At 37.3% G+C, this 17,500-nt stretch overlaps 2 protein-coding genes across 29 annotated transcripts in view; one reads left to right on the top strand and one right to left on the bottom strand.

Annotated features, from left to right (window-relative positions):
• The window catches only part of rerg (RAS-like, estrogen-regulated, growth inhibitor), a 23,221-nt gene extending 18,344 nt beyond the window's left edge, over positions 1-4,877 (bottom strand). The window contains exons 1-2 of the mRNA NM_001327837.1: positions 4,818-4,877; positions 1,429-1,556 (exon numbers count right to left, since the gene is read on the bottom strand). Of these exons, the coding sequence (NP_001314766.1) occupies positions 1,429-1,489 (61 nt within the window). The 5' untranslated portion in view covers positions 1,490-1,556; positions 4,818-4,877. The remainder of the gene's footprint in view (positions 1-1,428; positions 1,557-4,817) is intronic.
• ptpro (protein tyrosine phosphatase receptor type O) overlaps positions 1-17,500 on the top strand; it is a 55,420-nt gene that overhangs the window by 16,037 nt on the left and 21,883 nt on the right. For 17 of the 28 annotated variants that reach the window (XR_012401472.1, XR_012401471.1, XR_012401470.1 and 14 more), the window contains 3 exons: positions 1,466-1,600; positions 7,098-7,152; positions 7,578-7,705. Coding sequence is in view for 5 of the 28 variants with exons in the window: in XM_073945893.1 (XP_073801994.1) it covers positions 10,511-10,561 (51 nt within the window). In the remaining 23 variants the exon portion in view is untranslated. Of the gene's footprint in view, positions 1-1,465; positions 1,601-7,097; positions 7,153-7,577; positions 7,706-10,316; positions 10,562-17,500 lie in introns of those variants that run through there. The other 11 variants (XR_012401473.1, XM_073945904.1, XM_073945912.1 and 8 more) reach the window with 3 other exon arrangements.

The raw sequence follows: 17,500 nt of genomic DNA, 5'->3' as shown, positions 1-17,500 counted from the left end.
TTTGTGTGTTTTTCAGTTGGTGTGTGTGTATTGAATCTGTTTGTGCCAGTTTGTGTGACAGAGTGTGTGTATGTGTTATTTGTGTGATTTCAGTGTGTTTGTGTGTATTGGGTGTGTATGTTGATTGTGCTTGTGAAAGTGTGTGTTTGTGGGGTTTGTATAATAGAGTGTGTTTTCATAATGTCTATGGGTGTGTTTTCTTTCTGTATTTTCCGTGTCTGTGTGTGTGTGTGTGTGTGTGTGTGTTTTCAGTCTGTGTGTGTTAGAGCTGTAACTCTGTTGCTGTTATTGTGGTCTGGTATTTATGTAGTCTAGTGGTGTTCGTGTGTGTGTGTGTGTGTGTGTGTGTGTGTGTGTGTGTCCTCAGCAGCAGCAGCATCTTCATCAGGTCTGCTGGACAGATTCTTCAGCGTAACACAAACACTCAGATATTTCCAGCTCATAAAGCCTCCAGAGTTCCTGCAGCAGTGCCAGCCGGCTGCTTTCCCCCGCGCCGCCGCCGCCGCCGCTACTGCGCTGTACTGAGCTGGAGATAAGATCAGCCTGAGAGCGTTATTAATTACTCTGTGTGTCCGTCAGACTGAAGGCAGCTAATAATGCGGTGCTCCAGACCTCAGACTGATCCTGTCTGAAAGAGTTTACAAGCACACGCAACTGTTCTCTTCTTCACACTGCAGAAACTGCTCTTCTAACTTACAGTTTTGTCTCGTTTCTAGTCGAAATATCTACAACTCTTAAATCAGTCAGCATTTTCTAGACCAGTCCAGAATATATTCTTGTGTTCAGAGTCAAAATGAAGAGAGTTTTCCATTAAAACAAGCACAATAATCTGGGCAAGAGAAATAGTCTGGTTTTCCTTTTGAGATTATTTAGCTTGTTTTCATTAAAGACTGGCTCATGTTGACTCATTATTTCTGAACACAAGACTATATGTGTTACTTGTCTAGAAAATGCTGACTGATTTCAGAGTTTTAGATATTTGGACTGAAACGAGACACACACAGAGTCAGTGCGGTGTTTCTGTTTGCTTTCACAGCGTGAACATCTGAACATTTTTAGCTAGATGCATCTGTTGAATGGGCCAGAATGACTGAGCGCTTGTTTCTGGTCAGTAATTGATCAAGCAGAAGCGTGCTGTTTAAAATAAGCGTAATTTTCCTGCAAATATTGGTTTCCGGAGAGCAGTTGTTTTCATTGATTGCTGCTGTAATGAGAGGCTAACAGACGCAGGCAGAGCTGAATACTGTTGCCATGGCACCTGCCAGACCATTCATAACACACACACACACTCGCTGTACAGGTATGAGTGTGCGCTGCTCAATACATATATATATGACACATTCATACATACACACACTGATGTGTTGACACACACACACACACACACACTGTAAGTGAAAGCCTTCAGCACCATGTGACTAAACTCACCTGACTTTCCCACTCCTGCTCTCCCAAACACTGCCAGCTTCACCTCTGGACTCTTTGCCATGACAACGCCAGCGAACCAGCCAATCAGAGAGCAGAGAGAGTCACCGTGGCGACGGCATCATCTACAGCTGAAACAGATGACAGACGTCAAACAGCAGGTCCTTTCGGTCAGGTCAGTTCATCAATACTCATACATACTCAACAATACTGCTAAATACACAACAATATCCATAAATACTCAACCATATTTAACAATACTCAGCACACAAATACTCACCAATACTCATAAATACTCAACAATATTCATTAATACTCACCAATATTCATAAATACTTACTAATACTCATAAATGGTTAACAATACTCATAAATACTCAACAATATTCATTAATACTCACCAATATTCATAAATACGTACTAATACTCATAAATGGTTAACAATACTCATAAATACTCAACAATATTCATTAATACTCACCAATATTCATAAATACTTACCAATACTTATAAATGGTTAACAATATTCATAAATACTCAACAATACCTAACTTTAGTCAACACACAAATACTCAACAATCTTCATAAATATTCAACAACACTTATTAATACTTAAAAAATGTATAACTACTCAAGAATATTTATAAATACTCAACAATATCTATAAATACTTAACAATACTTAACAATGCTCAACACAAATACTCATAAATACTTAAAATAGTCAAAAGTCATACTGAACAATACTTATAAATACTAAACAATACTAATCAGTACTATCCTCAACAATACTCATCATAAATATCCGGCAATACTCATGAATACTCAGTTCTTATAAATACTCTTCAGTACTCAACAATATTCCAGAATGTTTAACAATACTCATCCATACTCGTAAATGCTCAACAATACTCACAAATACTCAGACCATACTCAGCAATACTCAACAAATTCTCACAAATACTCAACAATACTCACAAATACTTACAAATGATCAACAATGCTCATAAATACTCAACAATGCCCACAAATACTGAACAATACTTGCAAATACTTACCAAAACTTAAAAATACTTACAACTGCTTATAAAGGATCAACAATCCTCACAAATACACAACAATATTTACAAATACTTACAAATAATCAACAATACTCATAAATACTCAACATTACTTAACAGTACTCAGCAATATTCAACAAAGGCTTAACAATACTCAAAAATACCTAGCAATACTCAACAATACTCAGTAAAACTCACAAATATTCAACCATACTCATAAATACTCAACAATACTCAAACATATTCAGCAATGCTCAAAAATACTCAACAATATTTACAAATACTCACAAATAATTGACAATGCTCATAAATACTCATCAATACCCACAAATACTTAACAATACTTTCAAAAACTCAAAAATACATAACAATACTTACAAATGCTCATAAATAATCAACAATTCTCATAAATACTCAACAGTACTCACAAATGCTCACAAATAATTAACAATACTCAGCAATACTCAACAGTAATCAACAATACTTACAAATACCTAACAATATTCAGCAATACTCAAGAATACTCACAAATACTCAACAATAATCAGCAATACTTGCAACTACCTAGCAATAGTCAACACATACTCAGCGATACTCAACAATACTCAGCAATACTCAACTATACGTGCAAATATTTAACAATACTCATGAATATGCAACGATGCTTATACATTGGCACATCAGAGGCTTATTTTTCATCTTGTAAAAGGGGAATAATAGGTCTTTAAAGCCACAGTTCACCCACTATAGTAAACATTCATCAAGAGTTTGATTGGATGAAAGTGAAGAATGTAAAGATCACATGATATGGAGAGTGTCACATGACCAGATAACAGCACTGTGAGACTGATTGAGGTCTGAATCGCAGCATTTGTCTTCATCATTGAGACCTCATATAATTTTACAGTTCAGGTATTTATATCGCATCATTAATAGTTTTGATTAATAGTTTTAACTTTATTTCTGATAACTGATTCTTTAGTGACATTAAAAAGCTTTACTAGGTTAATTAGGCAAGTTACTGGACAACAGTGGTTTGTTCTGTAGACAGTTAAAAACATTTCTTAAGGGGGCTAATACTATTGACCACAGCAGTTTTTAGTTTTTTAATATAGATTCCAGCCAAACTAAATGAATGATGAAAAATATAACAGGAGATACTGTAGAAACAAATAATTTGTGCTCTTTTAAACAGCACTCGAAATATTAATATTCAACATTTATTTAATAATGTTGCGTTCAGCTGTAGTTAATAGTTGAATCTATATAGTTGAGATGCAGAGTGTACTGTACAGTGTCTGTTTCATGTGCTTACTGTAGTCATGGCAGAAAATGTTATGTTTAAGCACACACTAATCATAAAATTAGCTGTACAGTAGTGTATTTTTAATGAATAATAATTAACATAAGTAAACAGTAACATGAACAGTGTAAAATAACCTGCAATCAAATATAATTACTAATTGTGTGATTAAAACTAAAGTTTTATTTCTAGTTAAGGATGAAGCAATAGCTTATTAATAAATAAAACTGCTACATTAAAATAAAACGCCTAAATAGAAATATTTATCGTATAAATATTACACTTATAGTAATACAATAACAATCAAAATAAACCAAAAAAGCTCAATATATTACAAATCTTAGGAATCGTTTATTAATACAATTTCTGTTATAGTATAATATTATTAATTAATAATATAATAGTATATAAATGTTAAATAAAATCAGACTAAACTGTGAATAACAATGCGATTATTACAGCTCAATTACTGAAAATAAAATAGCAATAATATAATAGTGTATACATGTTAACATTACTGTGTTTGTGTTTGAGCTTTTCTACAAACAAACCTGCATATTTAAGAATGTTTACAGATATTTATTAGAAAGCAGGCCAGAAACTAACAATTATTTAATCTATTAATAATGAAAGATTAATATAGAGGTGAGAATATCTGTATTATATACATGAAAATATGAATTATACAAGTGTACTAATGCAAACACACATACAGACAGCAGATCATTTAGCATAACCGTAATAGTGTGTGTGTGTGTGTGTGTGTGTGTGTGTGTGTGTGTGTGTGTGTGTGTGTGTGTGTGTGTGTGTGTGTTGAGATGTAGAACCAAGAATCAACATCCGTTACATACACACAATGATACAGAGCGACACACTGACCTTTAACAGTGACCCAAACATCAGTCCAGCTCAAACTTCACTCTCTCTCTCTCACACTCACACACACACACACACACACACACAGCTCATCATCTTCATCATGCAGTAATCTTCAGTAATGTTCGAACAGTAATGAGAGACTCAGACTCACCGTGAGAATTGATCTGATCTGCGGACGAGTGTGTGTGAGTGTGTGTGTGAGAGCGCTGACATCCACTGACAGAGAGAAAAGGAGAGTGTGTGTGTTTAAAGACTGATGGATCCGCCCACAGACCCGCATCACACACACACACACCAGCAGATCAACATGACTCGACGGTGACACCTGCTGGATGACACACACATGCACAGATACATACACACTCACACAGACATGCAGACACTTGCATGCACATACACACTCGCATACACACACATACTCAATCACACTCACACACAGATACATTCACACTCACATGTGCACTCACTCACACACACACACTTAGACAAATAAGGTCACATACTCAGTCACACATGCACACACACCCACACGTATGCACTCACTTACTCGATCTCACACACACTCACATGTGCGCACACTGTCTCTCTTTCACACACACATGCACTTATTCACATATTTACATCCATCACACACAGTCATATGTGCACACACATTCACATGCTCGTTCATACACACACACACACACACACACTTTTTTACACTTACATACACATACACATACTCACATACTCGATCACACACACATGCACTCACACATGCATTCATTCACATTTTCACATACATCACATGCACTCACATGCACGCACACACACATACACACCTACTCATATGCTCACACATACACCTACAAATACACACTTACATAAACACACATATACTCTCACACACTCACTTTCACTCACACACACACACACACATACACACAGAGAACAGTTGATCCTCCTTTGAATGTGATTTGCAGAAGTGCTCCTGGAGTCTGGACACAGTACAGATTCACACACTGGCCTGATCCTCTCAGAAAGACCTTTTAGGATGCTTTAAACAGTTTATGGTGAACCTGCTCCAACATTAGTGTACGCCTGCGTTTACACACTAATAACACTGCAACGACACAACAACACTCTTATTTTTCACACTGTCTCTCCTTATATATTTTCTTTTCAGGAGAAAGTCTAATAATAATAATAATAATAATAATAATAATAATATAATAACAACAATAATAAAAACATTTATAACAATAAAAATAACAATAATAATATTTATGATAATATTAATAACAACAATAATACCATTTTAAATAATAATAATAATAATAACAATAATGATAATAACATTTATAACAATAATTCTAGCAATAATTAAAACATTTATAATAACAATAATAACATTTATAATAATAAAAACAACAATAATAATAGTAGAAACAACAGTAATAACAATAATTATAATAACATTTATAATAAATCCAACAATATGAATAATAATAACAATAGCAACAACAATATTAATAATAACATTAATACAAAAAACAATAATAAAATAATAAGGATAATAATAACATTTATAATGATGATGATAATAATAACAACAATAATAATAAGATTTATAATAATAACAGTAATAGTAATAACAACAATAATAACGTTTATACTAATAATAACAATAAAAATGTTATAATAATAATAATTACATTTATAATAAAACCAACAATAACAACAATATTAATAACATTAATATAAGTAATAATAACAATAATAATTATGATAATAAAAATATTTATAATAACAATAACAACAACAATAATGATAACATTTAAAATAATGATGATAATAATAATAAATAACAATAACATAAATAATAATATTTATAATAATAATAACAACAATAATAATAATAACATTTTGAATAATTATAACAACAATAATAACATTTAGAATAAAAACAATAATAACAACAATAAAACAATAGTAATAACAATAATAATAAAAACATTTACAATAAAACCAACAATAATATCAAAATTATTAATAATAACATTTATAAAAAAACAATAATAATAACAACAATAATAATATTATTAGCAATAATAACATTTATAGTAATAATAATAATAACAACAACACCAATAATAATAATGATAGCATTAATAATAATAACAACAATACTACTAATAATAAAGTTTATTTTATGTAGCACATTTTAAGTGATGCTTTACAACACAAGCAGAAGACAAAAAAACAAAGTAAAGCAATAATAATAATATATATTTTATATGTGTTTGTTTCAAGATTTAAATAACATTTAAATGATGAATGAATTAATTTAGTTTTAGTCTGAGCTGACTCTATGAGCCTTGATCTTGTCATCTCTTGTCATTGTGAAAGAGCAGCATGAACATTGTGCTAAACATCTGCATTTGTTTCACAGAAGAAAAGAAAGGCTGGTGTGTTTTGAACAACAAGAACTAAAGCTGCAGAATAAGGTGAGCAAGTGATGGCCGGAGGAGGACTTAAATTAATGAAACGCTCTTTAATATATCATAAATGATTCACCACTAGAGGGAGACACTCATCTGTGTTTCAGGTTTACTGCAGCTGCTGTACACACACACACACACACACACACAGACTGATGGACATAACCAGTTTAGTCAGATGCACACACAGACTGAAGGACACAGCCGCTTCAGACAGCCACAGACAGATGTATACAGCCAGTTCACACACACACACACACACACACAAACACACGCACATGCACACACACACACACAAACAGTCTGATAGATACAGCTGGTTCAGACACACACAGATGATCAGTGTTTATATTAGCGTTATCCGCTGTGTGTGTGTGTGTGTGTGTGTGTGTGTGATCAGACTGACGCTGCTGTGTTTAATTGTGTTTCAGACTGAAGATCGTCAGGGAAACCCTTTGTCCACATTCCATCACCGTGGAGAAGCTCTCAGCCAATCAGAGAGCAGCTCCCGTCTGCCGGATGCTGATTGGCCGGCGGCTGTAAAGCTGCTCTGTTGCTGGTAAGAGGGCAGCGGTGTGTGTGTGTGTGTGTGTGTGTGTGTGTGTGTGTGTGTGTGTGTGTGTGTGTGTGTGTGTGTGTGTGTGTGTGTCTGAAGTATAAGACGGAAAGTGTATGAGACTTGTTTTAATAAGCAGATCTGTTGGGAATAGCTAACACCGGCACACACTGTAATAATGAACAATGTGTCAGTGTTTGTTTCATGATGGACTGTAGTTGTTGGTTTAATTTGGGCTGTTTTATTTTCTCACATTATTATTAACATTAATTATTATAAATTGACAATATGCAGATGAATATGAGCTGTGGAGGACAGAAAACAGTGATGAAGTGTTGTTCATGTAAGTAAAAGGTTTACGCTAACAACAAATGTCAAGCTGACACTAAACTGAGCCCAATATTCATGCAGAATAATGCAGAATGAACATGTGATTCTGTTATTAACTGTTGATTTACTTATTGTTAATCTTATTAAAACTACAACAGAGATGACATTTCCCATCATGCTGTGCTTTAAAACACAATTTACTGCATTGTTTTATGGTATTCTTGTGTTTAAAGAGTGAATTGACTGAAGTATGACAGGATCAGGCCACACATCATTCATCTGCTGAACAATACTGAGAGAAGAATAACCACACACATCAATGCCTTCCGGTTTCCAAATCACATGCTTTATCTATCAGCGCTTTACAGATTGATCTGAACTCTGAATATCTCATGCAAATGTTTATTTAGCTCAGTAAACACACAGTAAAGATGAAGATTACACTTGATTATCTGATGATTACTGAAGCTGGATGTGTGATTCAGGAGGCGGACAGTCACAAATAGGAATAGACTCAAAGTTATATTATTTCCAAGTGATATATATATATATATAATTTAATTAAACACTCATACAAATATTATTATTAGAGAAAACTTAAATTGTGTTATGATTCAAAACACTTTCATTATTTTTTTTTTCTTTAGAAGGTGTAAATATTATATAATTATTAATACATTTTTCTTTAGCTCAGTCCTTTATTTATTAGTGGTCCCCACAGTGGAATGAACCGCCAACTATTTTAGCATATGTTTTACACAGCCGATACCATTCCAGCCGCAACCCAGTACTGGGAAACACCCATGCACACTCATTCACACACACACTCATACACTACGGCCAGTGTAGTTGATCAGTTCCCCTATAGCGCATGTGTTTGGACTGTGGGGGAAACCAGAGCACCCGGAGGAAACCCACACCAACACGGGGAGAACATGCAAACTTGCTTCTTACAGCGACCCTCTTGCTGTGAGGCCATAGTGCTAACCACTGAGCTACCATGCCTCCCCCTAATATATATTATATGTTTAACTTTGGATTGCTTGAGCTGCTTTAAATCCAGACAGAATTGTGTCAGGTTGAACTGTTCAGTTGTTAAAGCCTCTAAATGCATCAGAAATTGATTCTGCAATGCTCATTTTTCCTCATCCTCCTGTGCTTATGTTGAGGTATTTCTCTTTAAAGGATATAAAAATAACATGTGCTTCATCATAAATGTCAATAACTGAACACACACACACACACACACACACACACACACAATGTTTATTATTGATGCAAATTTCAGATGCCATTTAAAGGCTTTTGCATTCGAACTCTTCAGATTTTCTTTGTTGGTGCTGTTGTTTGTTTATTTGTTTGTTATTGTTTATTTATATCCCCAATACCAATAGAGTGGCTATTCATCCAACAAATAAAATGACAAATTCACACCAAATCATCATCATCATCAAAACAATCAAATTAAACAATAAAAGCAATACAGAAACCAAATAAAAACGACAAACGTAAACTAAACTACAACACTAGACATCAATACAACAAATACATAAATACAAATTAACATCAGCATTTAAATAAAACAATAAAAAACAAATAAAAAGACAAATTTACAATAAACCATAACAGCAGACACCAATAATACCACAACCAATTAAAGACTAATTTACATTCAATCATCATTAAAAAACAAAAGCAAATGGCTACAACCAAATTAACGACACAAAACATCCAAAAACAAATTGATGTAAAAATAAAACAATAAAAACTATACTAAAGACACATTTACAATAAACTACATCAATAAACACCAATAGACTAACCAAATAAAGACACTTCTACATTTAAACCAACCCATAATAATCAAAATAGGCATAATCTGAATGTGCATAATAAGCAGTGCAGTGTTCAGGGGTGTCTGTCTGTGAGCTGAGCATGAGGATGATGATGAGGATGATGTAAAGCAGGTTTGATGAGAGATTCAGTCTTCTAGTGTTCAGAGATTCAGGGCGGGGCGACAGAATCTCCGTGTCTCAATCGCTGCTGCGCTCACTAGATAGTGCGCATCCTTCAGCCTCATTCCCGATCTTCACTCTCAAGAAAGCGCGCATCCTTCGGCATCACAGCCGCTCTTCAATCACTAAATAGTGCGCATTATTTAGCATCACAGCCGGTGTTCGATCACTAGATAGTTCGCATTATGTAGTCTAACTCCCTAGGTAGTGCGCGTTGGAGGATTGCGGACACACACACACACACACACACGGCCGGACAGAACCGCGCCATACGCTCCTTGTGTCTCCATCATTCACCGAGCCGCCGCAGAGCCGAACCCGCACCGCGGTACCGAGACGGCGGACACCGGGACACTCGGGCGAGTTCGGCTCGGTTCGGAAACCCGAGCGCAGTTCCATCACTCGCTATTGTTCGGATGCGCGACGCCGAGAATCAAAGAGTGCGATCGATTCCCGACCGATCATGAGTTCCGCTCGTGCGCGCTTCTTCTTCATCATCTTCATCTTCATTCAGGTGCGTGCATATTCCGTTCATTGATGACAAAGAGCTTTATTAATGTGAAGCGCTCATTAATACACGCGCGTCTCCGTGGATTCGCGTGCGCGCGTGTATGTGTGCGTGTGTGTGTGTGTGTGTGTGTGTGTGTGTGTGTGATATCAGACTTAGGCTATAGCATCAGAATCTGCTCCAATATTCCTGCAGGCGAAACTGGGTCACACAGATGAACGCGCGCGTGTGTGTGTGTGTCTGTGTGAAACATCAGTCGGCTTTCACTCACCGTTATTCTGCTGCAAATCTATCATCATTAATTTAATAGGAGTATGTGTATTTTTGCATTGTTTTATACATTTAAAGCATTTTGATATGTGTGTGTGTGTGTGTGTGTGTGTGTGTGTGTGTGTGTGTGTGTGTGTGTATGAAGCATCAGTCGGCTTTTATTCAGGATTTTCAGCTATAAAGCAAATTTAACATCAATAATAATAATCACAGAAATATTTTGATGTTATTTTTCATCCATAAAGCATTTTACAAACACATACCTCTAGACATCCCATGACTGTCTGCAGCAGTACACCAGATCATTAATGTAATAACAGTACTAATACATCAGAAATAAAGACACATTTGAAAAGAATACAGCCGGGAATAAATGAGGATAGCTTATTTATCAGCTCATTTTCAATAAATAAATACTCAAAATGTCTAAAATGTTTGATTTGATATAGTGCATGTTGAGCAATCATGTCTGATTTGTAAGTTGAGCAGTCATATATACATTTCCCCAGCAGAAATGTTATTTATTGTTTTATTTGTGTATTATTGCTTTATTGTTATTGTCATTCATCTGTTTGTTTTCATACAAATACAGTTATAAATATTATTTTTACAAGAAAAAAAATATGAAGTCAAGTTCACAACTAAAGAAGTGTAAACATTTATTGTTTATTATTGTCGTATTTTATTGTTGTTAAAGAGAATTCTCACCCCAAAAATGAACATTCAGTCTTCATTTACGGATTCTCAGTCATTTAGCTGCCATGGAACATTCTTCAAAATATCTTCTCTTGTGTTCAACAGAAGAAACACAGAAGAGAGAATAAAACATGAGGATATTTTAACTTTAAGCAAACTAACCCTCGACGTTTTGCCTTTTTTGTTTTGAAAATGATTTTTTCTCTGCTTTTCTTCAAAATAAAAACCTCACAGAACACACAGCCATAAATAATGAAGCACGCCGTGCTGTACAGAAATAAAGGCCTGCACTGAAAGAAGACACAGCCGGCTCATTCTCATTCAACTTTGATGTTTTTAATGGCTGAAAGCTCATTCATCATCACTGTTTCAGCAGGAAACTGATATAATACTGATAACACTGAAGCTGATTAGGATATAAGTAAACTGTTATAAAATAAAATAATATAAAAATAGTCCTGCTGGTCGATGCTGAATGACTGAATTTATCTGGAAAAAGGGGAACCGTGAAATTATGGATGTTTCGACTTTTAGTCAGTCTTTATAATGACAGTGTGTGAGTGTGTCTGAGCCTCGGACATTATCAGGAAGGCTATTCCAGAGTTTAGCAGCCATAAATGAGAAGCCTCAACCTCCTTTAGTGGACTCTGCTATTCTAGGCACTACCAGAAGCCCTGAGTTTTGAGATCTTAAAGAGCGGGTTGGATTGTAGCGAGACAGAAGGTTGGTTAGATAAACAGGAGCTCGATTATTTACAGCTTTATAGGTGAGGAGTAATATTTTAAATTCAATATGAAACTGAACAGGCAGCCAGTGTCAGGAGGAGAACATTGGGCTGATGTGATCATATTTCTAGAGCTGGTGAGAACTCTGGCTGCTGCATGTTGCACTAGCTGAAGTTTGTTAATAGAGGATGCTGGGCAGCCAGCAAACAGAGCATTACAGTAATCCAGCCTAGAGCTCATAACAGCATGGACTAGCTGTGTGATTGTTCTTCAGCAGGTATATTGAGAGGTATAGTCATGATTGCTGCAGTTTCTCCTGCACGTGTCCTCTAGTGTGTCAGTGTTGAGGGTTTGCTCTGCTGCTGATTGCTGGTTTACTCTGCATGACTGTCGACGTCTGCAGACCGCTGGACCGTTCACTCTACACCGCTTTAAGATTCTGTGTCTTGAAATTGATGTGGTATTTTACACTATGTAAATGATCCACGAGAGGCCGTCTCACAGACACACTACCTGATCTACAACACCTCTGTCCTGCCCTAAACCACTGCCAACTCATCTTCAATTCATTATTGGTTTTTAAAAGCGGCTGAGCAGCACTAAGGGCAGCAAGGGGGCGCAGTGGGTAGCACAATCGCCTCTCAGCAAGAAGGTTGCTGGTTCAAGTGGTGTTTCTGTGTGGAGTTTGCATGTTCTCTCCGTGTTGGTGTGGGTTTCCTCCGGGTGCTCCGGTTTCCCCCACAGTCCAAACACATGCGCTATAGGGGAACTGATCAACTACACTGGCCGTAGTGTATGAGTGTGTGTGTGTGTGTGTGTGTGTGTGTGTGTGTGTGTGTGTGTGTGTGTGTGTGTGTGTGTGTGTGTGTGTGTGAATGAGTGTGTATATATGTTTCCCAGTGATGGGTTGCAACTGGAAGGGCATCCACTGTGTAAAACATATGCTGGGATAGTTGGCGGTTCATTCCGCTGTGGCGACCCCAGATAAAAATAAATTTAAAAAATAATAAAATAACAGCACTAATATGATGGTAACAGAGCTAACGATGTCAGTGTGATGTGGCAGTATGACTCGATAGCGCCACCAATGCACAATTGAAGAACTCCTCATAGAGTTTGCATGTTTGCATGGCTTTAGTGATGTTAGATTGTGAAGATGTAGAGTTTAGTGTGTCTGGACTGACAAACTTCAGTGTTTAGTGCTTTCGGAAGTTATAACTCGGGCATACTGTGTCCAATCTGCCCCAGCGTTCACGTCTGAGATAATAGTCCTGTACTGAAGGCGTCCACATGTCAATATTCAGCTGCAGTCACAGCGCCACCTGCTGACAGAAGAAAGCTTGGCACAAATCGCTGACATCGTCATGTTTTTTATATTTATCAGCTTAAATTATTATTGTCCGCTGTTCTCTGTCAGTCTAAGGGCACTGTGCGGCGGTGATCTCGGGTGCGAGGTCCCTTTCATTGCTGCTTGCAGCTTTAATTACTGACAGTAGTTCAGATATTCTGTTAATCTACACATTTATTTATTCATTTATTTATTTATTTATTTATTTCGCACAAACAATTAAAAAATACAAGTGGATTTAAGATTGTTTGGATTATTAGAGACTGAAACATGCTAATATTGATGCGTGTGAGCAGTGAAGAGAAGCTGTGTGTGCGTGTGTTGTGTGTGTTTGTATGTTTGTGTGTTGTGGCTCTTTGTGATCTTTCATGAAGACACAGGATGGTCATTGTGTGTGTGTGTGTGTGTGTGTGTGTGTGTGTTTGTGTGTGTGTGTGTGTGTGTGTGTGTGCAGTGGCGTATGTAAAGACTCAATGAACAAGCACCTTCTGCTGACGGCCAATCACAATAAGCAGATCCGTGTATTAATCATGCAGATTCATCAGGGTCAGATTGAGCTTCTGCTGAATGAACTGTGTTTGTGTTTGTGTTGCTGATAAACACTTGATGACAGTGTGTGAGGATTACGTGTGTGTGTGTGTGTTTGGTGTGGGTCACATGATGTGTGTGAACACAAAGACTGCTGTATCTCCACTGCAGACGCCTGAAATCCATTCCCCGCAGCGGACATGTGTGTGTGTGTGTGTGTGTGTGTGTGTGTGTGTGTGTGTGTGTGTGTGTGAGTGTGTGTGTGTGTGTGTGTGTGTGTGTTTATCATTACCCTTGAACACACACTCTTCATACTAGCACTAAAACATTTGAACATATTTAGAAATATATATGAATATAAATATAATTAATTATTTATTTATATGTGTATATATATATATATAAACTAACCTCGGCTAGGTCAGTTGGTGTTTCTGTGTGGAGTTTGCATGTTCTCCCCCTGTTGGTGTGGGTTTCCTCCGGGTGCTCCGGTTTTCCCCACAGTCCAAACACATGCGCTATAGGGGAACTGATCAACTACACTAGCTGTAGTGTATAAGTGTGTATGTGAATGTGTGTGTATGGGTGTTTCCCAGTACTGGGTTTCAGCTGGAAGGGCATCCACTGAGTAAAACATATGCTGGAATAGTTGGTGGTTCATTCCACTGTGATGACTCCAGATGAATAAAGGGACTCAGCTGAAGGAGAATGGATGAATATATAGGGCAATTATATAGTTTATATTGTGTCTTGTGTTTTATTTAATCTACACTGTTGAGTGAAGAAGACTAAGGGTCAATTTATGATGTGTGTGTGTGTGTGTGTGTGTGTGTGTGTTGTCTCAGTTCAAAAACTAAGAAGAGTTGAAGACAAACAGAAAGAAATCTGCTGAGTCAGAGCTGCCAATCAGATGCTGCTCTGGAGTGGGCAGAGCAACTGATTGGCTGAGTGGGCAGTCAGTGGGCGGGTCTAGACCTCCTGTGGATTGGTGTGTCTGTAAGTGAATGTGTGTGTGTGTGTGTGAGTTAATCAGCGTGGGCTCTTTGTTGTGTGTTCTGGGCAGCAGCAGGGCGTCAGTCCTCACGCTGTATTGGACATGCAGGAGTGTGTATTTTTAATTAAACACCAGCGGACACACTGTCTCTCCTCTCCAAATGAAAGCACCTGAAGCGAATGTGTGTGTGTGTGTGTGTGTGTGTGTGTGTGTGTGTGTGTGTATGTGTGTGTGTGGTTGTGTGTGTGTGTGTGTGTGTGTGTGTGTGTGTGTGTGTGTGTGTGTGTGTGTGTGTGTGTGTGTGTGTGCAGCGTCAGCAGATCGAGCTGTTTGTGTTTCTCCATCAGCATTTGTGTGTGTGTGTATGTGTGTGTGTGGTTGAGTGTGTGTGTGTGTGTGTGTGTGTACATTAACTCACTGTTATTTAACTAATACAGACTAGCTATATCTAGATAAATATGTTGAGATATCTGTATCATATCTAGAAAGCTAGTACAATTGACCTTTTTCTGACTATTTTGCATGTATTTAGATTGATATTACTCACATTTTATTGATTACAGTTATTTTTACACATGTTTATACTGTGGAAACACATATTAAGCTTCATCAGTAGTTAAAGGTATTGAGTTTGGTGAAACAGTTGTATTATTACCCCATCAGCTTCAGCTCCTCAGAATACTGACTGAATGATGACAGTGCAGTGGCGGGATTTCTTTAACAGCAGGGTCACGAAACACCAGAACACATGTGTTGAGCTGTTGACAGTGGTATATGTGTCCCACACTGCTATAAACACTATTAGGACACCTATATTTCACTAAAAAGTGTAAATTGGTTGTTTTTGCGTTATTTCAAGCAAATTCGTACTTCCGGTTTGAAACTAATTGTTGAAGCTGCGTCACGGTCATGAGATAATAGCGTGTGTTCCAGCGTGCAGACTGGACGTCTGTGCCAGAGTGTGTCTTATTACGTCTTACAGTGTGCTGCATTAATGCATGAGTAAAGCTCGGTTCAAACCAATCAGCGCGCTCTATTGTGCAACTTCATTAATATTCATTACTGTCACAGTGTTTAGACGGCAGAGACGCCACGTTGTGTTGGCAAAACAAGCGTGAAGTGTTGCTTTTATAGTTTGCTGCAGTTCAGTTTTCATTTTCTCTCTGTGAGAGCTCAGCTGGAGTCACGTGTGGATTAACAGTGTACGCGACGCTCAACAACAATAACTTACGTGTCTAAGGAGGATTATTGTTTACCTGAGAGCTGTTCTCATCTGCAAACGCTGAGATCCGGATTCGCTTTAGTCTCCTCTTAATAAAGACGCGGCTCTAGTTGCTGGTGATTGTCCTGTCTCTACAGATTTGGGAAGTGAGCGACCAGTGCTCTTTGTTTATTCAGTTTGTTCGTATCAAACTAAGTTAACTATTGCACTGTAATATGTTAGGACCACAACCAAACTTTAACCTTGTGTTGGATTTTCACCGCATTTTGTGACCGGAATAACACACACAGCTTTCTGACACTGCCTGCCGTGTGCATCTAAGTTTCCGGGAAATGCGGAGGTTTTTTTTCTCTCATTCGCCGTGTGGTATCAAACATTGCATGAAAAATACACACTTAGAGCAGTTCCTCGAATCAAATATCTCGTTTGTGGCGAGGGGCATGAATGAATTCCCTGAATGAAAGAGCCAAACTGCAGTTAAAGTCCACCATTTAATAATTTGGCAAATAATTCGACTACAGATGTCCATGTAAACACAGTCACTTTGTCCGCTGTGGTTGTGTGTTTTGACTCTGAAAGTCAGCGCACCCAAATAGACACTCCCACACCAAGCCTCTTTTCTTCCTCCGACACTCCCCCTAAACAGAGCTGGACACGCCCACTTTTCTGACTGAAGTAGAGCGCGTGATGTATGTGCTCATTTTAAGCAGTTAGATAACAAAATAAATGTTCTACAACCTATTTGTATTTAAGTGCAACATATTCCGAACGTTCAGGGGCTTTTGACTATACAGCCCCCAAAGCCCCCCCCCCTCACAACGCCACTGTTCATGAGGCTGCTAATTATTGGCTAATCTGCCTGATAAGTGTGACATCACGCAAAGTGGCCTCCGGGTCCAAGCTCTCTATCAAACCGTATGGGGAGACTCATCAGATGGTGATAATAAACATTTACAAAGCGCTGCGATACTTTCAAAAATCACGATCGCAATATAAATGCAATATATTTTCAATATCTGATGGTCAGAAAGAGATGCATTTTTTATAAATTGTTCAAGTTTTGGTGTTTGTGATGCAGCGAGCTCAGAGTCTGATGTGTACACGATGACTTTAAATAAAATTCACTTTAAAGCGTGACAGGACTGAAAAAGTGGCCGTAAAC

This window comes from Danio rerio, chromosome 4 (genome assembly GCF_049306965.1).
Source record: "Danio rerio strain Tuebingen ecotype United States chromosome 4, GRCz12tu, whole genome shotgun sequence".
NCBI classification, from domain to species: Eukaryota; Metazoa; Chordata; class Actinopteri; order Cypriniformes; family Danionidae; genus Danio; species Danio rerio.
Note: the sequence above shows the minus strand (reverse complement) of the source record. Positions and strands in the feature narration are given on the sequence as shown.